Source organism: Sphaerulina musiva (assembly GCF_000320565.1).
Source record: "Sphaerulina musiva SO2202 unplaced genomic scaffold SEPMUscaffold_8, whole genome shotgun sequence".
Taxonomy (NCBI): Eukaryota; Fungi; Ascomycota; class Dothideomycetes; order Mycosphaerellales; family Mycosphaerellaceae; genus Sphaerulina; species Sphaerulina musiva.
In genome coordinates, this window is record NW_016017390.1 from 1421129 (window position 1) to 1442567 (window position 21439).

The 21439-nt window shown below is 51.5% G+C and overlaps 11 protein-coding genes and 1 non-coding gene across 12 annotated transcripts; 5 read left to right on the plus strand and 7 right to left on the minus strand.

The window, feature by feature from the left end:
* Nucleotides 1–194: 194 nt before the first annotated feature.
* SEPMUDRAFT_143422 (MFS monosaccharide transporter) lies at nucleotides 195–2081 on the minus strand (the record flags this gene model as incomplete). The annotated part of the gene is made up of 5 exons (XM_016903041.1): nucleotides 195–211; nucleotides 402–563; nucleotides 644–802; nucleotides 924–1966; nucleotides 2020–2081. 5 exons carry the CDS (start codon nucleotides 2079–2081, stop codon nucleotides 195–197), a joined length of 1443 nt encoding a protein of 480 aa, XP_016758922.1.
* Nucleotides 2082–2943: 862 nt separating this feature from the next.
* SEPMUDRAFT_150794 (uncharacterized protein) lies at nucleotides 2944–4664 on the minus strand. Its single transcript, XM_016906401.1, has one exon. The coding sequence runs from the start codon at nucleotides 4593–4595 to the stop codon at nucleotides 3201–3203; it is 1395 nt and encodes a 464-aa protein (XP_016758923.1). The 5' UTR covers nucleotides 4596–4664; the 3' UTR covers nucleotides 2944–3200.
* Nucleotides 4665–5800: 1136 nt separating this feature from the next.
* SEPMUDRAFT_165406 (Isochorismatase hydrolase) lies at nucleotides 5801–7117 on the plus strand (the record flags this gene model as incomplete). The annotated part of the gene is made up of 4 exons (XM_016908169.1): nucleotides 5801–5855; nucleotides 5934–6461; nucleotides 6541–6791; nucleotides 7022–7117. 4 exons carry the CDS (start codon nucleotides 5801–5803, stop codon nucleotides 7115–7117), a joined length of 930 nt encoding a protein of 309 aa, XP_016758924.1.
* A 213-nt stretch (nucleotides 7118–7330) lies between these two features.
* Nucleotides 7331–7404, minus strand: SEPMUDRAFT_t59. The gene has a single exon. It is a non-coding gene; the product is annotated as a tRNA-Val (tRNA).
* A 971-nt stretch (nucleotides 7405–8375) lies between these two features.
* Nucleotides 8376–10743, plus strand: SEPMUDRAFT_143425 (Dynamin_N-domain-containing protein; the record flags this gene model as incomplete). The annotated part of the gene is made up of 3 exons (XM_016903042.1): nucleotides 8376–8577; nucleotides 8640–9940; nucleotides 9994–10743. The coding sequence occupies 3 exons, from the start codon at nucleotides 8376–8378 to the stop codon at nucleotides 10741–10743; spliced, it is 2253 nt and encodes a 750-aa protein (XP_016758925.1).
* Nucleotides 10744–11213: 470 nt separating this feature from the next.
* On the plus strand, nucleotides 11214–14132 carry SEPMUDRAFT_165407 (NAD(P)-binding protein; the record flags this gene model as incomplete). The annotated part of the gene is made up of 5 exons (XM_016908170.1): nucleotides 11214–11247; nucleotides 11454–11505; nucleotides 11611–11780; nucleotides 11879–12052; nucleotides 12123–14132. 5 exons carry the CDS (start codon nucleotides 11214–11216, stop codon nucleotides 12536–12538), a joined length of 846 nt encoding a protein of 281 aa, XP_016758926.1. The 3' UTR covers nucleotides 12539–14132.
* SEPMUDRAFT_150795 (APG6-domain-containing protein) lies at nucleotides 11749–14132 on the minus strand. The gene has a single exon (XM_016906402.1). The coding sequence runs from the start codon at nucleotides 13970–13972 to the stop codon at nucleotides 12548–12550; it is 1425 nt and encodes a 474-aa protein (XP_016758927.1). The 5' UTR covers nucleotides 13973–14132; the 3' UTR covers nucleotides 11749–12547.
* A 540-nt stretch (nucleotides 14133–14672) lies between these two features.
* On the minus strand, nucleotides 14673–15063 carry SEPMUDRAFT_119328 (uncharacterized protein; the record flags this gene model as incomplete). Its single annotated transcript, XM_016901500.1, has 2 exons — nucleotides 14673–14777; nucleotides 14833–15063. 2 exons carry the CDS (start codon nucleotides 15061–15063, stop codon nucleotides 14673–14675), a joined length of 336 nt encoding a protein of 111 aa, XP_016758928.1.
* Nucleotides 15064–15421: 358 nt separating this feature from the next.
* Nucleotides 15422–15867, minus strand: SEPMUDRAFT_110062 (uncharacterized protein; the record flags this gene model as incomplete). Its single annotated transcript, XM_016900822.1, has 2 exons — nucleotides 15422–15546; nucleotides 15582–15867. 2 exons carry the CDS (start codon nucleotides 15865–15867, stop codon nucleotides 15422–15424), a joined length of 411 nt encoding a protein of 136 aa, XP_016758929.1.
* Nucleotides 15868–17395: 1528 nt separating this feature from the next.
* SEPMUDRAFT_90249 (uncharacterized protein) lies at nucleotides 17396–18877 on the plus strand. Its single transcript, XM_016910526.1, has 2 exons — nucleotides 17396–17693; nucleotides 17764–18877. Exons 1-2 carry the CDS (start codon nucleotides 17430–17432, stop codon nucleotides 18820–18822), a joined length of 1323 nt encoding a protein of 440 aa, XP_016758930.1. The 5' UTR covers nucleotides 17396–17429; the 3' UTR covers nucleotides 18823–18877.
* Nucleotides 18878–19255: 378 nt separating this feature from the next.
* SEPMUDRAFT_165410 (YjeF N-terminal domain-like protein) lies at nucleotides 19256–20028 on the plus strand (the record flags this gene model as incomplete). The annotated part of the gene is made up of 1 exon (XM_016908171.1): nucleotides 19256–20028. One exon carries the CDS (start codon nucleotides 19256–19258, stop codon nucleotides 19964–19966), a length of 711 nt encoding a protein of 236 aa, XP_016758931.1. The 3' UTR covers nucleotides 19967–20028.
* A 115-nt stretch (nucleotides 20029–20143) lies between these two features.
* On the minus strand, nucleotides 20144–21436 carry SEPMUDRAFT_165411 (Di-copper centre-containing protein; the record flags this gene model as incomplete). Its single annotated transcript, XM_016908172.1, has 3 exons — nucleotides 20144–20998; nucleotides 21068–21370; nucleotides 21410–21436. The coding sequence occupies 3 exons, from the start codon at nucleotides 21434–21436 to the stop codon at nucleotides 20144–20146; spliced, it is 1185 nt and encodes a 394-aa protein (XP_016758932.1).
* Between the last annotated feature and the right edge of the window lie 3 nt (nucleotides 21437–21439).

A 21439-nucleotide genomic window follows, 5' to 3' on the forward strand; every position in this document is an offset into this window, starting at 1 on the left:
CGAGAACGTTTCGATTCGACAATTTTTCTGGAAAAAAGAAAAGGCAGGAGGGGAGAATAAACGTTCAAGTACGTATTCTTTCTTGGCAAGAAAGGAAGAAAGGAAAGAAAAAGAAGACAAAATGTCTCTCAATGGACTGACTGATGGAGTACGATGATTTGTTATTTGTCTGGTCCTATAAGTATCTTGTACATCTATCTATCAGTCTGCTCTACATGCATCCGCCAAGAGCACTTTGGTTATATATAAACTCGTTCTCGGATCATATGCTGGTGGTGGTGGTGGTGGTAGTAATGATACTGGTACTGGAGGGTTCCTCCGGCTGTTGTCATATATTGGTGATGGAGGTAGTGGGAGAAGATAGTTCTGGCTGGGAATTCTTCTGGTGGTAGCCTTGTCACCAGTATCGCCGCTATCGCCGCTGCTATACCTCCTCCTCTCCGTGACAATGTTATCGCCAAAAATCCAGGGGATTTCTTCTAATGTTCTTTGTTTCGTCTCGGGAAACATGAGCCATGCGACGAGGAAGATCAGGACTGTCGGGCCGAGAAAGACATAGTAGTCTATTGTGAAGTGAAGTATTGAAAGTCAGTCGAGATTCGTTTTTTTCTTTCCCCTCTTTTCGTTTCTCTGTTCGACTCACAATTATGCTTGATCGTCACAAACGCCATTGGTGCCGATTCGGAAAATCCTGCGATAATTGCAAGAGATGCGGCGCCCGTTACGCCCATGACTTTGCTGCGTACGGCGATGGGTAGGACTTCTGCTTGGTAGATTCCTGGAGTGCTGCCGAAACATGCATCTGTTGGCAAAACAAAAAGAAAAGAAGAACGATAGTCAGCCTGATGAGCCAGTTGGTACAAAGCTATAATCATTATTCGGGGAAAGGGGGAGGAGGGTTTCTTTCTCAGGGGAGTTCTCACAATAAACCACCGTAAACAGATAAATCCCCAACACAGCAAACGCCTTTCCAACTGTATTCTCACCAAAAGCAAACTGCCACTGCGTAATCGCACAATAAATTTGACAAAACACACTCCCCGCCAATCCCAACAAGAGAAGATTTCGGCGTCCCCACCGATCAATCACCAATTTATCTGTAAACAGCACCGCGAGAAAACTGACTGTACCATGTGCACCCGCCAACGTCAGACGGTCTCGGACTTCGATGCCCAGCGTTTGGTATAATCGGACTTGGTAGTATCCAATGACTTGTGCGCCTGTCAAACTCGGAATGATGCCGCAAATGAGAGCTACAGCCATGCGGTAGCGAAAGAGTCGGATGCGTTCGGAACTGGCTAGGCGGCGACGAGCTTCGAAATCGATTTGTGCAGTCATTTGGGCGAATTCGTGATCTGCCTCGTCGAGATTGTAGCCAATGCGTAAGCGATCAAAGACTGCTCGCGCGTGGGCTATTCGGCCCTGAAAAATCAAATATCGGGGCGATTCGGGGACAAACGTCGCGAGGCCGATGAGGAGGATACAACTCCAGGGAGTCTGGAGAGCGATGGGGAGACGCCATTGGAGAGATCCATACGGTGCGTAGCTACATGCCATCCCGACCCAGTTGGATATCATGATTCCTAACCCTAGCATGAGTCCTGAACACCCTGCGATGAGGCCGCGGTTGTGAGCTGGTGCTATCTCGCAGAGATAGAGAGCGATGGTGGTATACATGGCGCCTGTGGGCAGGCCTGCGAGAGCTCGGCCGGCGATGAAGGTTTGCATGTTGGTCGACACGGTTTGAATCACGGGACCGATGGCGGCGAAGGCGGTGAGTAGTTGGAGGAAAGGAATGCGACCGATGCGGTCCGCGACAAGGACTTGGAGGAGACAGCCGAGAGCCTGACCAGCGTAGTAGAAGGAAGCGACTGCTCCAATCCATTCTTGAGACGGATAGTTCATGTGCTTGATCCAGCTCGTTTTGGTAATGGTGGTGGTGACAACGCCGCTGTCGTAGCCGGATCTACTACAGATCAGCTACCTAGATGAGCAACAAATTCGCACATGTGGACTTACAGGAAAGTACCGAGACCAACGAACATTGCGAGTGGTAGCAAACCCATTCCATGTTTCGCCATGGCCCAGAGGTATCGGAGTGACTCTAGATCATCGTAATCAAGAGCAGGTCAGGTCACCATCAAGATAGAAGTATCTGAACAGCTGCAAAGCCCGATCAGGAACACTAGACATGCCGCGCCGTTCGTGACGAGGTTCATGGTGGTCTTCCATCGTTTTGGATCGACGGTGACAGGATCAGCACGTCTGGTAACTTTCTTGGTCGTTCTCAACCGCATGTGATTCCCGGCAACGAGAAGGAAGAAGGGGAAACCGATTAGTTTTCGCATGGCTACATGTACAACATGTGCTGCCATGTAGACAATGCTTGCGTCAGCCAGCCTGCAATGGACAGCGCTTCCTAGCCAGCATCAACCGGTGTCCGGAAGCCAAGAGTGTCAAGACGGTCCTCGCCACACGGATCGTGCGGCAGACACCAGGATTCGCTTCCTATAAGAGTAGCTATCCTGGGACAAGTTAGGAATAACGATGGTGCCAAGAACGATTGGGCATTGCAGCCTACACATACATAAGACACCTACTGAGAGCGATGCTCGAGCAAAAGTCCGGTCCTGCTGCAGCAGGATCTTCACCGCAACAATTCATTGCCAAACAAGCCTACGACGCTTCAAAGAGCAGCCGGGGAAAAACGAAAAGAGCTGAATACTGTCAATGTCCAATCAAGTATGATCCTGGCGCGTGAGAAGACATGTTTCCTTGTAAACCAAGACTAAGTATACATACACATAGCCCTAAGCTCAGACCTCTGTGCAGCGCGCGCAGCCATACACGTGGTGGCCATATAACACGGACAGGTCTCCCCCAGGAACGAAAGAAATCGTTCTGGAAGCCTGCGCACAAACGATGGTGATGAGTAGTGCTCTAGAAAGAAAGAAGTTGGTGTATCATCATGAGCTTCTACGGGGAAGTTGGAAAGGGAATCGTGCGTCGGTCGTGAAATGCTGGTATCGTTGTTCATGCTCTATGGTGTTTCATGTTCTGTGGTCGTCGTTCAATAAGTGAAAAAGCAAGGAAGAAAAAGGATCACTGAAACGATCGTCTAGTCTCGCGATATCTCCAGCAAGCAAAGCTGAGCTCAAGCCACCCCTGGCGAGCACATATTCAAAAATCGTAAAAATCTGTCAGTGTACTCGAGCAGTGTTGTTGTTGATGATCAGTTTCAAAGTGCCTTGCGAGTCGGCTGTGGTCGAGACCAGATGGAGCAAGCCACGCATATTGACATGGGCACCCAGATGGGTGCGTCCCCCACGCCGGCTGTAGACCTGGGCGAGGACATGATTCTCATGTGAGCCCTGGCTGATTTTCAACGCCGTGAGAATGCGATGGGTTAACGTGTCGGTTTGTGTCACGCCCGCCACATCGACTTCAACAAACGTGCGGTCCCCCGTAGAGACCATGATACATTTATCCTCTTGTTCGTCTGGGCTGCGAGGCGACTTGGAGGAAATGCGCAGATTCTTGAATCGGAGGACAGCTTTGTGAAGGGTCCAGAAGCCAGCAGTACCAGGAAATGTTGTTGATGTTGTTGTGGAAGACGCGGGAGATGCGTGGTCAAGGACATCACCTGTTGCGATTGAGCCCGCAATGGGAGTCTCACTGGGCTGAACGTGGTGGACCTGTTTCAGATGGCGAGCGACGTCTTTCGGGTAGAGAAAGCGCTTGATCTTGCCGCTCATGTTGCACTCGGGGCACGAGTGCTTCTTCTCCTCTTCGGGAGCGTGTGTGCGTCCGTAGTGCTTCTTCTCGTCACACGAACGACTGAAGACGTGTCCACAGCCTTCGCGGCATGGAAAGCCATTTGGGACCTGCTTGTGACGCTTGCTGTTCTGTTTGACCAGCCCACTCATGGTGCCATTTGTATCTGTACGTCCTCTTTTCGACAGCGACCTGGTCGGATGAACGAGAGAGGCCCCCTGGTCCGCCGCCGAGGGGACTACGGTGAGTGATGGACGTTCTGCCACGCTGGGCTGCTGACTGTGGGCTGCGTGTGCCGAGACGCCATTGCAAGTGCCACAAGGCAGACGGGGCGATGGTGCACGGAGGGGACGTGAGGCGGTCGACGCGTTGGTCTTGGCCAAGGGTACTCCGGTACCCGTCTGGTATGCCTCAGGCTTGATCAGATCTTCGAAGCCAAAGTCGACATCAGAGTTCGAATCTGAGGATGGTGTAGCGCTGCATCGAGGCTCGCAAGTCGGGTCGGGAGGTGTAATCGGAGATATGGGTCGTTCAGCAATGGGGAATCCGATATAGGATGTCGACGGCGAGGGTCCCGTGGACAATGTCAGGGCCGGTGGGCTGGAGAGCGGGATCTCGAGAGCGTCATGGCGGATATACTGCCTGAGCTCACTGTCCTCGGCATTCACATCATCGTAGGCAGCGGCAGCGAAGGGTGGGTTGAAATTGTAGCCCACGAGCTCATCCTCGAAGTCTTGTCCGAGCAGGCCGGTGTCGCGCTTGGCGTGGTGTCCGTGGGCGTGGGGTGTACCGGGCTCTACTAGCTGAACCATGTCAGCCATTGTCGCGGCCCTGAGGCTCAGCAGAATGTGCCTGTGGAGAACAGGCAGTGATCATAGAATGGATGATGATGATGATGGTGGTGGTGGTGGTGGTGGTGATTGCAGAGGACATCCTGAGGAGAAAAGAAGGCCTTTCAGCTCGTTCGGACCGGTCAGGCTGAGAGAGAGAGAGGACGCCCTCCCACGAAGGATTCAGTTGCTGGCGTCCCGAAATAGAGTTTGTGATATGGGTGAGCAGACGCCGATAAGTGAACCGTGCTGCTGTAAGCGCTGCCTTCTCTGCTCCCCATCATGTTGTCACTTGTCCCTTTGCCTATACCACTGTTCAGTCCCCGCTGAGAATTGCGAGTATTCACTCGGACACGTTCTTGGCCGGCAACGATTGAGTCAGGTAGTCCAGCTGACAGTACGAAGCCCGGTGCTTCTTGTGCAGTCTGTACCTATGGAATTAACCGGCGGACCTGCAGCAGCAGGAAGCTTGACGGTCCCCAGAGAGTCTGCCCTTGACCGGAAGAAAAAAATACTCGCTTCGGCCCTAGCTCCATATGCTTATCGACTGTGAGACTGCATTATCTACATCTACCTGCGTCCAGCCGAGCGTATGTGGACACGATGACCCCGAAGACAGTCACGCCCATGTCGCCAATATAGCTTGAGAGAGAAAGCAGTAGAGTTGACCCCGAGTTCTACCTGAGCCTTTGACTGAGCAGGCAGAGAGGTACGATGATCACTGATAAATGTCAATTCTCGCCCAAGCAATGGCGAAGCTGGAAGCGGAGTTCAAGTGGTCGTACCACCCCGAGTAAAGCGGTGTATGAGGACATGATCCGACATACTTGGTAAGTGCTGCCAAAGAAGTGTTGGATACAGAGCACGTGTATTAGATTCTGCTGAATTGGGCCGCCTGCCAGGGCGTCGAGCTGGTTGATGCAGCAAACCTACATAATGACAGCATTCTCCAACAAACTACCGAGAACCATTCTTCACGGCAACTGGTCGATCGATCGCTGAGAGAACGGCCATCATCACTCTGTCAAGTCGCACGCACGATAGGCCAGGGAAAAACTCCCTTGCTGGCCGAGGGCTTTCGACTCCGCATGAGAAACTCTAAGCACTACCAACACCACCCAAGAAAGTCCGAAAGGTATATAACTTCAACACCTGCAGGCGGAAAGCAGAATGCCCAAGGTGGAATTTCCCGCGCAATGACGCTCCTCACCCTCACCCTCCTCTTCTTCCACAGCGTCGGTTTCGTCGCAGGTCAAATCTACGATGTCTCGAATTCCATCACTGCGGCCACTGGAATCTTGGACACCAGCCCCAATTCTTCCTTCCTAGGCAACTACTACAACTTCTGGAACGTCGACGCCGCCTCCTCCACCTGGGACCTGACCCGATCAGCTCGCATGGCAGTCACCTCGCCCAAAACGATCCCTATGCTCGGCATGCGAAAGACAGCCATCATCGAGCCGAATCGGACCGCATACATTATCGTCGACATGCAAAACTTCTTCCTTCATCCCCAGCTTTCACCGAATGCCACACGAGGACGCTTAGCTGTCGGACCGACATTGGATATGATCCACGCGTTTCGGAAGAATGCTATGAAGATCTTGTGGGTCAATTGGGGGATTGATGCGTATGATTTATTGACTATGCCTCCGGCGTTTCTCGATACGTTTGCTACGGACCATACGGCTGCGACTAGCTTTTGCTCGGATATGGGCGTGCTTCAAGATGGTGGAATGGAGATTGCAATGGGTGGCAAATTGTGTCGTGGATCGTGGAATGCGAGACCGTATGGTCCACTGTATAAGGAAATGGTCAAAGGGATTGAACATGGTACAGATGTATTGCTTCACAAAAGTGAGTTGCATTTTCTTTTTATTTGTTCTCAAATTACACAAAAAGATTGCCTGTGCGATACTGAGCCTTCTTTAAAAAGACCGCTTCTCCGGTCTCTGGGGCGCCCAAACCCCCCTTGGTCTCTACCTCCAAGAAACAGGCATCACAACCCTCTTCATCAGCGGCGTCAACAGCGACCAATGCGTCTGGTCCACTCTCATAGACGCCTTCTTCAAAGGCTTCGACATCGTCTACGTCGAAGACTGCACTGCAACAACCAGTCCCTGGTACGCAGAGGAGATGGCGCGATACAATGCGGATTTCAATGGGTTTCTGGCGAATAGTACAGTGGTTATTGATGCGTTGGAGAAGCAGCAGCAGAAGCAGCCGAAACCAGTCTTGCCGGGTAATGGGACGAATTTGACGTATCATGTTCCTCCTCTGCATAAGAAACGGAAGGGATTGTTTGATCCTCGTTGATGAGAGTGATGAGGAGGAGCTCTGGTGGGAGCTCGATGTATATACGCATGACAATAATGATAATGAGATATGATGGACCGATGGTGCTTACCTAGGTATAGGTACCTTGGGTACCTATATATGAGTGTGTATCACAAATGTGGACATCCGGTTTCGTTCTCAAGCTGCAGGCCACTGAAAGGGCGCTACAGCAATGATTGATTGATCCCTTGTTTGACGCCCGCATTCTATTATGTGCCACGTGGACTGACTGTTCATGGGCAGTATAGACTTTTGGCAAAAACATTGAGCTTGTGAGAGCCCCGCGCCCCCACCAAAAACGGAATTCGAAAAGAAAAAGAAAAATGCAAAATAACAAGCTGAGCTGAATGAACAACCTACATCAACGGACTGGACCATCGCCAGAGAGTTACTTTCGTCGAGGTTTGAACTCGAGACCTTCAGTGTGTTAGACTGACGTGATAACCAACTACACCACGAAAGCGGCTTGCTTGACGGTTTTTCCAGGGGTATGTTGTTTATCAAAGCTCGGACGGGTAGCTCCGAGTGCATGGAAATCGATGCAACAGTCCGTCACTTCTCGTGAAGAAGGCCAACGTTACATCTCACGCTACCTCCTACCAACATGATGTGCCTTACTATACAACATCCTACTACAGATTGTTGCCTGATATACAGATCTCCTAGTGTTCCCAGAAAACACGTCTCCGCACATTCGCAAGAGGTACATTGACTTCATTGCGCAAACGGGCCAGAGTTTTCACGAACCACCCAAGTTACACACGCAGTAGCTACTTCTTTCTCCCTGCCAACCCCATCCACGACTTTTCTTTCGCGTCCCTCGGACTTCTACTTTCCTTTCTACAGGTACTTTGGCCTCTCCTCTAGGACCTCAGTTCTGCTTTTCCTTGCCGCGAGAAGTATGGGGATATCTTGGTCTTCACCTTCATCCTGCTGGGCAAAAAGGTTACTGTGTGCCTAGGTAGGCACCAAGCTAGGCTCTGCTCCCAAGGGACCCTTTTCTCCATCTGCCCTCCCCATTTCGTTATGTGTGAAAGTATTTGCTGGCAAAAAGGCGGTATAAACGGGTTGGGAAGCAAAAACTGGATTTCCCGGGTAGGTGCCTAGGTACGCTTCTGACACATGCAGTAGGTATGCGTTTGTCTCTCTGAGGTGCTTTGGCAGTTTCCGTGGCCGTCATATCCACCACAGTGACAGCAGACATCGAGCATCCGGCGGCGGCTTGCATGCAACAAGAAGTCGTTTGCATGCAACAAGGAGTCGTTTGCATGCAACAAGGAGTCGTTTGCAGAGGATACCCGCAACCCTGGGCTACCTCAACACATGTGTTTGTTGCGCCATCTCTTTATCCATTGCTTCTCGGATGTTTCGCTATATTTCAGGGCCTTCCCACCGCAAGAGTGTTCTGTCACATCATCTTCCGCGCCCTGCACCATGTCTGACGACGACGACAATGCTGCCCTATCTGCGCTGCAGTCTGCCCAGTCAATCAAACGATTGCGACAGATATCCTCCCTACGTGCTGGGGGTATCAGCGACAAAGTCAACCTGCCCCAACTGATAGTAGCTGGCGACCAATCAGCCGGCAAGAGTTCTGTCTTGGAGGGCATCACGGGCATTCCGTTTCCACGGGAGGGTACGCACTCCATCAGGCACAATGGAAGAGAGTCTGCTGATCTTGTGACTTGTCTACCGCAGAGGGTGTTTGCACCAAGTTCCCTACCGAGGTCATTCTCGAGCACACGGAAGGTCCAACAACGGTCTCCGCCTCGATCATACCACACTCGCTGCGGCAAGGCGAGGAGCGGGCTGGACTTCAAGCCTACTCATCCAGTATTGCTACCCTCGAGAAGTTACCAACCATCATCGCCGAGGCAGGTGCCCTGATGGGCCTTCGTGGCTATGGCAATAACGATCAAGGACCGTCATTCGTCGAGGACGTACTCCAGATCAAAGTCACAGGTCCGTCTGGTCTACACCTGAGCATCGTTGACCTGCCGGGTCTTATCTCGACTCCCAGCGAAGAACAGACCGAAGAAGACATGAACACTGTCCACAGGATAGTCGACTCGTATCTCGAGAATCCGCGCACCATCGTCCTGGCGGTGGTTCAAGCCAGCAACGACATTGCCAACCAAGGCATTATCCGCAAGTCCAAGAAGTTCGACCGAGCTGGGCAGCGCACTGTGGGCATCATCACCAAGCCTGACTTGATCAATGTTGGTGCCGAAGGAAGAATTGCCGCACTGGCAAAGAACCAGGACTCCACGAGGCTAGAGCTTGGCTTCTTTCTGCTCAAGAATCCTACTCCGAGAGAACGAGAAGACATCGTCACGCAGAAGCAACGCTCCGGGAATGAGCTGCGCTACTTCCAGTGTTCCCCATGGAAAGAACAAAGCCTGGACCCGTTGCGAGTGGGCATCGACAACCTCAAAACTTTCATTCAAGACTTGCTCGACCAACACATCGAGAGAGAACTTCCGAAGGTCCGTGACGATATCAAGTCCGTTATCAGGACCACCGAAGAAGAAATCATTGCCTTGCCGCCAGAGCGGTCAACTACTGGCCACATTCGACAGTACCTATCTGATATTGCCATGCAGTACCACAGTGTTGCGATGGCAGCTCTGAATGGTGAATATCACACTGGCTATGCTTCATTCTTTGCTACTGATGACACGACGATCGGATCGACCAGACTCCGAGCGCTTATTCACATCATGAACACTGATTTCTCTCAGATTATGAGAGATAGGGGCCAGATGTTGAGGGCAGAAAAGCAAGAATACGTAGAGCCAGCCATCAAGAGTACCAGCTCGGTCCATGGCCCCAAGAAGAGTAAGAAGAACAAGAATTTCTCGGCACTTCCAGAGCCATATGCCGACGTATTACCTGTGAACGATGGACAAATTCCACCGCAGATTGCAAATCACGAACAAGAGAGTGCCATAGAGCAAGACTGCGTGACAGAGAGTGAGATGAGAAATTGGGTGAAGAGGGCATGTCACAGTCTAGACGGATATTTTGTCCCTTTCTAACGCTCACAGTACAGATCTATCAGACTACTCGCGGCCGCGAGCTTCCGGGGAACTGCAACCACACGCTACTGACCGAGCTTTTTCACGGGCAATCCAAGCCATGGCAGAGGATCGCGACCGAGCACGTCGCGAACGTCCACAACAGTACTGTTCGATTCGTGAACCACGTTCTGGCCTACCTGAAGATTGAAGCGCATGTGCTCGTAGGAATTAAAGAAGGCATCGAAGTCGCATTACAAGAAAGCAAGACCAAGGCCGAAGAAGAACTGTCGAAGCTGTGGGCCGATGAACAAGAGCATCCGATCACCTACAATCACTACTACACTGACAACGTCCAGAAATCGCGTCTAGACGGCACACAAAAAATGCTCGAGCGCGCCTTGGAGACTGCGAAGGTCATTAAAGAGGATTTCCTCGGAACCAAATCGATTAGCAACATCAGTGTCGAAACGCTCATCGCTGCCGTCCGCAGCAATGTGGTCGTCGATATGGATGAACAAGCTTGTTCAGAGGCTCTGGACGAGTTGAAGGCATACTACAAGGTCGCTCTCAAGACCTTCGTAGACAACGTCTGCAGGCAGGTCGTAGAGCGCCACCTCCTACGTAACCTACCCAGCATATTCTCTCCGCGAGTGGTCGCAATGTACACGGATGAGGAACTCGAGCAGATTGCGGGTGAGAAACCGGAGATAGTGAGAAAGAGAAAGCAGCTTCGGGAACAACTTGGAAACCTCAGAGTTTGGCTAGAGGTATTGCGGAAGTAGTTGAAGGTACTTGAAGGGAGAGGTACCCGCAGCCTTGATAGGTAAAATGATACCTTCAGGTACTACATGTGTCACGATAGTCGATCTACATGCAGCGTAAACGATGCTTTCCAACCTCTCTTCTCGATGTATATCAATATCTGCTTTCGAGAAACTCTTCAGACGTCAATAATACCTACCTTGCGTGCCTCAAAAAGTATCCTTTGGCGCGAAAGTCTCCTGTCGGCTGTATAGAGAGTCTTATAGCGGGGTCATTTACGAACCCCTCACGTGTCCGACCCGGCTACTCCTAGGGATGGCTATTATAGATGACTCCGGTATGTACATACCTTATTGTTCGAAAACGATCACATATATCTCTATACTACCTTCCATTATCACTCTACTCGACCAGCACGCTCGAAGGGGAACTCGCTAACTGGATGACATTTCTTGATGTCCAAAAAGAAAACAACAACAACAACAACATAATGGCTCCTACTACCAAGACCGCATACGTAACAGGTCAGTACTGTACCTTACTGTACACATGGGGAGCATCGATGGATACATGTATATCTCGAGAGGGTTTCTTCGAATCTATTGTGGAAAAAGAAAATAAAAAAAAAAAAAAAAAAGAAACAACAGAAAGCATCACAACCAGTTAACTACAGACTATTTGACTGTTGGATGACTGACTGACTTGACTTTCAACTTACTTACAACAAAAGGCGGAGCAAGTGGAATCGGACGAGCAGTCGCCGAGATGTTGGCGAGAAGAGGGTATGAAACTACCTACCCACTTTCCTGTAACCAAGACCTTCTCCAGCCTGATTGAATGAACAATTATTGTTACGAATGAAGCTTACCTACTCACACTTCGTTTAGGATTCGAGTCGCAATCGCAGATTCCAACCTCGCACAAGCAGAAGTCGTAGCGAGAAGCTTGACCCAAGACGCACTGGCAGTAGGCGTGGATGCAGCGAAATGGGAATCGCAAGTGGAAGCTTTCGAGAGAGTGTTGCGGGACTTGAAACGCGTGGATTATGTTTATGCTAGTAAGTATCTAGTACATATATATCGCTGGGACTCTTGTGAAGCATCAACCCCCCGTACCTAGGTAACGAAGCTGACTGACACGATACTTGGTGAGTAGTCGCTGGAATAGGCGAGAAGAGCTGGATTCCCAATGATCCGACTCAGGTTGGTTTCGTCAAACCGAATCTTGCGGTGTTGGATGTCGATCTCACGGGAGTGCTGTATACCGCTGCTTTGGCGATTCAGCAGATGAGACGCCAGGAGCCAGATGAGGATGGTTGGAGAGGAAAAAGTACGTCTAGACACACACACACCTGTGCCACCCGACATCTATACAAAAGCTGACTTGATGTTGTGATAAGTTGCGGTTACGGCTTCCGTTTGCGGATTCTATTGCGTGCCCACACTTCCCATCTATACAGCTGCCAAGCATGGAGTCGTGGGTTTCGTGCGCAGCTATGGCAAACATCTTCCGCGAGAGCAAATCACGCTGAACGCGATATGTCCTGATGTGGTCAGGACGGGGATTTCAAAGGAAGATTTCTACTCCGTCATGGAGGCGAAAGGTTTGCTTGTTCCGATGGAGCTCGTGGTACAGGCGTTTGAGCAGTGCTTGGACAGCAGCATCTCGGGCGAGACTCTAGAGATTGAGCCCAAGACCGGCATCGTGTCTAGATCTGGTCCGGAGCCTCTAGACAAGGAGACCGAAGAGTCAATGGACATGCTGCATGCAAGAGGCGCCCCTCTGCATGCGATAGGGACCAAGCTAGCCTCGTAGCAGTATTGATCAACGTGTATGATGTCTGGTGTCTGCAGCATCCGAGACGTGGCTTGCGTGGGCGAGCAGGAATTTGCAGCACGTCAGTGTGTACTTGCAAGCTTTGGTCCACTGCTCTTCTTGGCCGAAGTTGCCCAGCTTGATACTGACGTCCCCAATCTTGTCCTTGACGATGGGATATGGCATCTTCAGACCGGGCGAGGTGCGCTCCACATGCTGACCAACTTGTCGGAGGCATTCCAGAAACGCTACCATCGCATTATCAAAGTTCCGGTGCAAGAAACCTAGACCCAATGGCAGGTCACCACTGCTGAACAGCTCGAAGACTGTCTTTTTCGGCTTGCCTTCTGATGTTGAGGCGGACTGTGAATACTCTAGTTTGATGACCTTGGATGTGGAGCCGACAGGGACTAATTCGAACCCTTCGAGCTTGTGTCCCAGCTTGCCGATGACAACTGTAAGCAGCAAGAGCGTCTGACCCCAAGCAGCATTGATCTCGGGCCAATCAACCGACTGTTCGGGAGTCCTCCCAAGACGCAGGCCATTGATGGTGCCAAAGGTGCCGTCATGCCCAATACAGAAAGTATCATTGTACACGTTAGTACGTTGCAGTGCTTCCAGCACCTTTGTATCATGAGCCAGCTGGGTGTGAAGACTGTCCCGCTCTTCTCGAAAAGGGGTAAGTTCAACAGTGAATGCGTTGCGCTCGCGCCAGAACTGTTCCTCCTCCTCGTCGAGAGCCTCGGCTTCGGCATCGAGAGCAGCCATCTCATCTTCCATGCGAGCCTTCTCTGCCTCGAGCGCCTCAAGTTCTTCCAGAGCTTTCTTCTCGCGTCGTTGGGCATCTTCGAGGGCACGCTGAGTCTCTGCTTTCTCTTCTTCAGTCGGTATATCTTGCTGAGCTCGCTTCAAGAACTCGACATAGGCGTCTCGTTCACGTGTCACGCCCGTCTGTCGCTTCTGCAGGCCTTCCAGAAGGAGCTCGGTGCATTCGGAGCATACCGGGTGGTCTATATCGGATCGAGCAGCCAGTATCTCAAAGAGTCTGCGCGTCGTCTCCAGCTCCTCGGACATCGCGGGCTGCCCGTCGTCTACACTGCCGTTTGTGGCTTTCTTCGCACTCGACTTGTTCCGTGCTGAGGCTCCGAGCTTTGGTGCAACTTGCGAGCCGGGAAGCATGATATATGACATGTCTTGCTTGTGTCGGCCTGCACGAACATCGCGCTTGTATATCGGAGTCGCTGCTTGTTGGGAAACAGTGTCGTACAGCTGCCTTCTCTCCTTGGCTGCTGCTGAACGCGGTGCTTCGGGCGCCTTCGGCGCGAGCACTGGAGCAGCATCGGCCAGGATCTTGAATGATGCCGGATTGAGAGTCTCGAGAGAGGCGTCGATGCGCAGAGGCGTCTTGCATTTCTGGCACTGCAAGGCGGCCATGGCGGTGGCGTGGTCTATACCGGGCTGTGCTTTCAATTTCCCATCACTCCGCTACCATCGTCGAGTAGACATGAACCATTTGAGGAGTAGAGGCACAAGTCAGTTCGTCAGTTTGTCAGTCAGTCATGCAAGCCAGTCCGGTTTGGCATCTGAAGTGAAGTACCTCGAGAAGGACTGTGGTGTGTGCGTGTGACGTGACGCGACGCGATACCATCATATCACGGGTATCTCACTGCATGATAATGTAACTATTGTAAAGCCCCTAAGTCATTATTGATCTTACTGAAAGCGGTAGGCTCAACCATGATATAGGTGGGTCTCGGTATCAAGGAGTAATATGACTAAGCGAAGCCTCCTGTAGCCAAGACTTCTAGAGTAGGTTCCTCCCAAGTTCTTCCCCCCTCCTCAACGCCATCAACCATCATCTCTTCCGTGTCCAGGCAAATAACAATCACTTCACCAATGAACACTGCTCGCCGACCCTCCAAAATAACACCTCGGGACCGTCGGAAACGCCATCAGCTTCGATGGATGGGCCCAGGAAGCACACTACGACTTTCAATCTTGATATCGAATGCCATCACCAAGCCCACACAGCTTCCCATGCCAATTTCCCAGAGCATCTCATCTCCTCCTGAGCTTCTATTGATCTGGTGTTGAAGAACAGTCCAATCGTGTCGGGCAGGTGTTGGTATGTACATTAATGACAAGCACATTTTCCCGTCTGTTCGTTGCATTTCGGCTTGTAGGGAGGTGCACAGTTCTCGGCGAAATCGGCACATCCCGATTTACAAGTTTGGCTTGGCTGTCCATCACACATTAGAGAAGTCGATAACGTCCAAGTCTGCCAGAGTACTTACAATGCAGTTGCACACTTTCTCAGTCGCTGCCTTGTAGGAGACTTTGCGGTATCCCGATGGGCAAGTGACTCCTGCACATGTGTCCCTCCTTGTGAGATGGTTCATGCTCCTGAATGCCTCGGGCATGACCGTAACCTCTCGCCGGTATGGGAAGCCATCGAGCTGTTCGCACTGTACGAGTGCAAGTAGGCTGGCTACGAGCAAGAAGATCGAGAGCAGACGGTTGAACATGGTGATGGCGATGATGATGGTAGTAGCAATGCTGATGGTGATACTGCTAGTGCCGCCAATGATGACAATTTCAGAACGTCGTCGTAGCGAGATGTCGGTATGTATATATAGGCAAGCTGCATTGATCAACAGATACAAGTAACAATTTGTTATCCTTGCTACATGCAGTCAGGCCTCATGAGTAAAACGTTTCGACACCACGTACATCAACGACTAGTTCTGCAGTCCCTGCTACTTCATAAAATCATCTTCGCTGACGCCTCCAACATAAACAAGGCTCGAGAATTGTGCTCACTCTGTAGGAAAGTGGCGCAGGAGATGAAGCAGCCAATCGCAACGACGAACGCAGGTCCTCACCTCAGGAGTAATCCGTCGTGTATGAGGTAGTGGTACCATGAACGTTGTTGCGGCCTAAGTTATTCCATGCGCCAGAAGAAACAACCACTTTCCTAAGTTTAACCCAGCTAGGATCACAACCCTTCTCTATCAAATTCAAGAATAGAGTTCAACGTATATACCCTCACCCACCGGGAGTCGGTCAGAAAATAGTCCAAGGGCGACAGGGTCGGTTGGATCGGGAGTTATTGAGTGCACATATATGCAAACCAGACGGTACGGTCGGCGGCCCTGCATCTTGAGCAAATTCTTGGAACTTTGTGAGTATAGTAGCTTGATCTGGTAAAGTCCCAATGCCACGTTTGATGAATTGGGGTTGTTGGTTTCATCCTTCTCCTCGTCCGGATACTCGGCACCTTGCAAGTTGCTCACGAGGAGTATGTAAGTCTCATAGCCGGAAATTGTCATATCTTCTGCCGACGGCGACGACAGTCGGAAAGGACTCCGACGACAGTCATGCCCCTTTCTTTTTCGAACCTGCAAGCAAATTATAAAGGGAGCACCGAGTATGTAAAGACATCTTACCATGCGAAACGTGGACGAAAGAAGAAATTTGCTATTGCTATTGTAACAGACACGCGACTATTGTAGATCAGGCACTTCTGCTGCCAGCGTAGGACTGTCCTATGAGTTGCGGACATCCGGTCGAGGCTGGGTGTTGAGATTGTTTCTTGTTCTTGAAGCCGGTCTTTGAGCACAACCCGAGCTTGCGAGCAAAATAACAACCGGACATATCTTCCGGGCCAGGAGGGAAGTAGGTTAGCGCTGACAGCCTGCTAGCGCTGAGCGCTATACGCAACGCGCCGCTAGTCTAATGAATTTAATTGGTGGCATGTCATAGAGTTCCAGCTAGGGCAACCACTTCAGGTCGCTCTGACTATCTGACAGGTTCAGTAGCGTCTGTGTTGCAATTTCTTACGGCTGTGGAGGCCTAATGAATAGAAGCAACAACGAGTCTAGAGAGCGAGAGAGGCGTACCTCGATGAAATTCCAATCACACTGACATCCATCCCGGTGAAGGGCATAGGGACAACGGCATATCCGGAAACCCAGCCTATCATGAGCACCATCAGTTTGGATGAGCAGGACAACAATATTCATATCCCCGGACGATGAGCCTGTGTGAGCAAGGAGCCAAGGGCTTATTGCACGGACTATTAATATCACATTAGTAACAGCGCACCATGACTTCGGACTGAGCATCTCTCATGTCCAAGATCTCGGATTTGCCTTGTGATCCGGACCGGAAAACATCAAAGAGTCGTCAGCTGCAGATTTTACATCGTAGAATTCGAGGGCGAAGAACACTACGATGATATCCTTCTCGCAATATCCATGCACCATGTTCTCATCGATGCTGGCGTCCATCTGTTAGAATTGTTGCTCCCACGACCGGCCGAACGCAATTTCAACCTCAGACGCAGTGTATCCAGTTGGTGCACGCGGCGGCCTCTAGTATAGCGGCGACCCAGTCGTTTTCCTTGCGCCTACTTATGATCCTTTCGAAAGGCCCCAGATACCTTGTGGATGATATCGTAGACTACGGGTATGTTCATGCGACCTTGTCGGCTTCGGCATGATTGGTAGGCTTGCGTTTTTGATTGCTTCGAAGGCCGTGTGCTCGTCTGCCGGAGCCGAATGGTAGTGTCCATCAGCACTTCTCGTGCAGTCCTGGTCTTCTGGAGAGTGAGGATCGCAAAATCATGTGTAGGCAGTTCAATTATCTCTCATTGGAAGTGGAAGGCGACATTGGAGGTACCTGAGGTACATATCCCCCTAAGTGTATTAGGTAAGCGTGTTCGCAGCGGGACGGAATGGGACGGGACGGCATCCTGCAGCGTCGGCGCGCATCGTCACAAGCTGCGACGCGTTCTCCGGCCCCGACGCGAGCCTCAAAATCCAATCTGCCCCCATCCAACAATAACATCAACAACATCAACACCAAGCCTCCCGGCAATGACACAATAAAGATGCCTCCACTCGTCCGTCGCCGGCCGCTCATCGAGCGCCTCAAAGCCTGGCTCGACCCACTGGACCTGCTGCTGTGGCTGGCGGAGGAGCTGAATGATGATGCATATGAGCACTGGCTGCAGCTGTGGTCGACTCCCATCGGCCTGGCACTGAACATCGTCTTCATTCTGGCCACGGGCGCGAGCAGAAGAGCAAGAGGCAGGGGCAGTGATGATGTGTTTGGCGACGAGTACAGGAGTGGGACGGGATGGTTTGCCTGGCTGGTGCGTAGCACTCTCCCGGCCGGACGAGTCATGTATATCAAATAGACACGCTGACAAGGTGAGTCTGCAGGCTTCTTTCCTTGTCTATGTTCTGGTGCTTCTCAGCATCTCGAACGCTCTATTCACATTCTGGAGACGACGATCGTATCGCCTCTTCGAGCAGTCAGTCGACGTCCCACCACCAACCCCATCAGCCCATCGAGTAAAGGTGGACAGCTCGCCCATGTCTTCTTCACCACTGCGATACATGCAGGCGGTATTGACTTCAGCCACGGCCTCCTCCAGAGCCTACCCTGATCCCGAACGCGAGGTCTGGGAGCTCAACCTGTGGGATCCCAAGCCATTCAACCTCAACATATTCACCCTGTTCTCTCCTGGACACATCGTCATCTACAGTCTCCTCCTACCGCCCACAGCTTCGGACCCACGGCCTTCTGTCACAGTTTTTACGGCAATGGCGTTCAGTGCACTGCTCTCGGCACAGTTGTGGATGCTCAAGGCATCTTTCAGCCAGCAAGCAAAGGACTCTGCGCTCATTCATGGTGAGGTCATGAACGAATACGACACCAAATATGTGCATCCAAACCTCATACGTCCGATGCGAGATGTTGGTATACAGACTCGCGTAGCTGGCAACACCTCTCGAACTAATCACACACGCGAAATCGATGTCTATACACCCACCACCATCATCAAGCGTGGCTTCAGGACACATCCGAATCCGAATTATGCTCGAGAGTACGACCCATATGGTCTAGCTTCACGCCCGGAGGATTCGAAACGTAACCCCGGGTTTCCGGATACACCCACCAACGGCTACGTCAACAGAACCACGCAGTCATACTCGCGACCGAGCACAGCATTGACTGACTTCTCGTCCCCTCTCAAGCCGCATCACGAGCGACTGCGCGAGCGGAGTCCGATCAAAGGTGACGGAGGAAGCATGGGGGTGTATAGCCATGCCGCAAGTCCCCTCAGGAAGGCTGCTAGCAGCAACCATTTGAAACCATTGGCAGGCGACCTCAGAAGGACAACACTTGGGAGCCCCCTGAATCGTAGGAGCGCCTCTGGTCCTGGCGGTGCAGACCCGCTCGATCTTGCTCGACGTAGAGACACTGGCAGATTCTGAGTACTTCTGATAAAGCAAGCTAGCCTTCGAGAGCGCGTATACCACTTTAGCTGTTCTGACGGGGCCGTAAGTCGCGAGATTGGGCACATTGGTCTTATTCCAGAGCTTAGCTTGAGCCACGAGACGTGCTCTTCAGCAAGATTGTAATCCAAGCATTGCGGATCTTGCCCCGTTCTCGATACAGAGACTGGTCGATCTCATGATTGAAAGGTCAATCATGAGTGCGCGCCACGGAATCGAGGTGAGTACATCTCTCGAGAATATCTGTTAGAGTGGACATTCCGGCCATGCGGGCCGACAAGGGATGAAAGTCATAGATGAGTAAGCAGCACAAACGTCATCGTCATGTACCTGGTATACAGTACATGTACATTATTCTCTCCCTCATCCAACAACAATCATCCTGTCCTCACTTACAGTGAGACAAACCAAAATGGCACTTCGAACGCTCGGCGCGAAGGCTGCTGCCGCACTGGACGAAGAGCTCATGTCGAGCGGTGCCTTCACCATTGATCAACTAATGGAGCTCGCTGGTCTCAGCGTATCTCAAGCACTCTACCAATTATCGCCACCTTCCAAATCCCCCAACGTCCTCATCGCGTGCGGGCCGGGAAACAACGGCGGAGACGGCCTCGTAGCAGCTCGACATCTGCATCACTTTGGCTACAAGCCAACCCTCTACTATCCCAAACAAGGCAAAGCAGAAATCTACGCACGCCTACGAAAGCAGCTAGAGCAGCTCCAAGTGAAATTCACAGAAGATTTTCCATCTGCTTTGTCTCAATCAGATTATGTCATTGATGCGATTTTTGGCTTTAGTTTCAGTGGGGAGGTGCGAGAGCCGTTTCCGGGGGTTATTAAAGTCCTTGCTGAATCGAGGATTCCTGTGCTCGCGGTGGATGCACCTTCTAGCTGGAATATTGAAGATGGTCCACCAAGTGATGGACCGGGGAAGGGATATCAACCTCATGCTCTCATTTCACTTACTGCGCCGAAGCCGCTCAGCAAGTGGTTCAAAGGAAGACATTTTGTGGGAGGCAGGTTCGTTGGCAGAGAGATTGCTGAGAAGTATGGCTTTGATATTCCTCCCTACAAGGGGAGCGATCAAGTTGTGGAGGTCGCTGCAAGTGGCGAGAAGCTGTAACAGGCTGACTTTGAAATCAAACTTCATGAACAAACTCTGGACTCTGCAATCCAGTACTTTCTAGTCCTGCCAAGCTCAGTCAACCTCTCTCTCTCTCTCTCTCTCTCTCTCTCTCTCTCTCTCTCTCTCTCTCTCTCTCTCTCCCTCTCCCTCTCTCTCAACCCTCTTCCCCATCACTCATTCATAAATATAACAAAACTTCCCTCTCATGGTACTCAAAGCCTCCCCAATCGTCATGCCCTCAAACCCATCAATCACACCCAAATCAAACCGATCCTCCAGCCTCGCATCACGACTCGGCGGAGAATTCAAAAACGTCACCGTCCCATCCACCTCCTCCCAGCGGCGCGGGAGATTCCCATTCTGCCAAATCCACCACACACGATCGATTTGCGCATGATGCAACCAAAACCACGGTTCGCCAGGACTCGTGTAAAAATCGCCTCCGGGGTCTCCTCCGACGATGTAATGCCCCGCAGTGTGGACGCCATATTCGGGGTTGGTGGGGGAGAAAAAGGCGGATTGCATGGTATCTTGGAAAGTGCCGACGGTGGGGGAGAGGGTGATGAGGGAGGTGATGTTGGCGTCGTTGGCGCCGAGGGCGGATTGGATGGAGAGGTCGCGGCGGATGCAGCGGGGGTTGTAGCCGAGACCGTCTGGACGGGGGTTGGGAGGGATGGAGGAGGAAGAAGAAAGATTATAGCCTGATAAGCCGATGATGGTGGGGCCGAGGTTGGTGGTCATGTTTGCAAATGGTCCGGATGTGATGCAGCCGCCTCCTTCCTGAGGATCGAGAGAGATGTGATGTGTTGCGTTTGGGTCGGGTGGCAAAAGGGAGGGAATGCGATTCGGGTCATAGGCTCCGTTTCCACCGAGGGAGATTTCGCTGCCGTCGAAAATTGGAGCGTCGATGACCGAGTTGCTGAGCCGAGCCCAGTTGATGTAGGGTTGGTAGCCTTTATAGCCACACTCTTCGCGGAGAGCGGTCTCGTACGCGTAGATGTAGTAGCGATGCCAGGCGAGGAAGTTGCCCTGCAGAGTAAATATGCGTCATTAGTTTTTTTATTTGAGGCGTTCTGCTTGTAAAGTGAGGTATCTCACAGTAGCATGTACAGTCAACGTGAGGTTAATGTGAGTAGCTTGAAAGTCATCATATCGGCTTCTGGCTCCAGGTGCGAGATCGCCACTGATGGATGGGGTCGACTGCAAACACTGTACAGCTTTGATGTATGCTCGCTTCTCGCGAGGCTTCAACGAATCCCACTCTTTGCGTCGGTAGGCGGTCTTGAGTGTGCACGTCGTAGCAGGTTGCGTGCGCAGATACGACTTCAAATTCCGCATCCCTTTGTGCGCGAGTGCGTCTGAGCCATTCGTGGGTCCAGGTATCCATCGAGACGGCTTGTACTTCGGTGAAGGTGTCGCAAGCACTTCCAATATGAATACGCAGCATGTCCAGATTGCAGTATACATTAT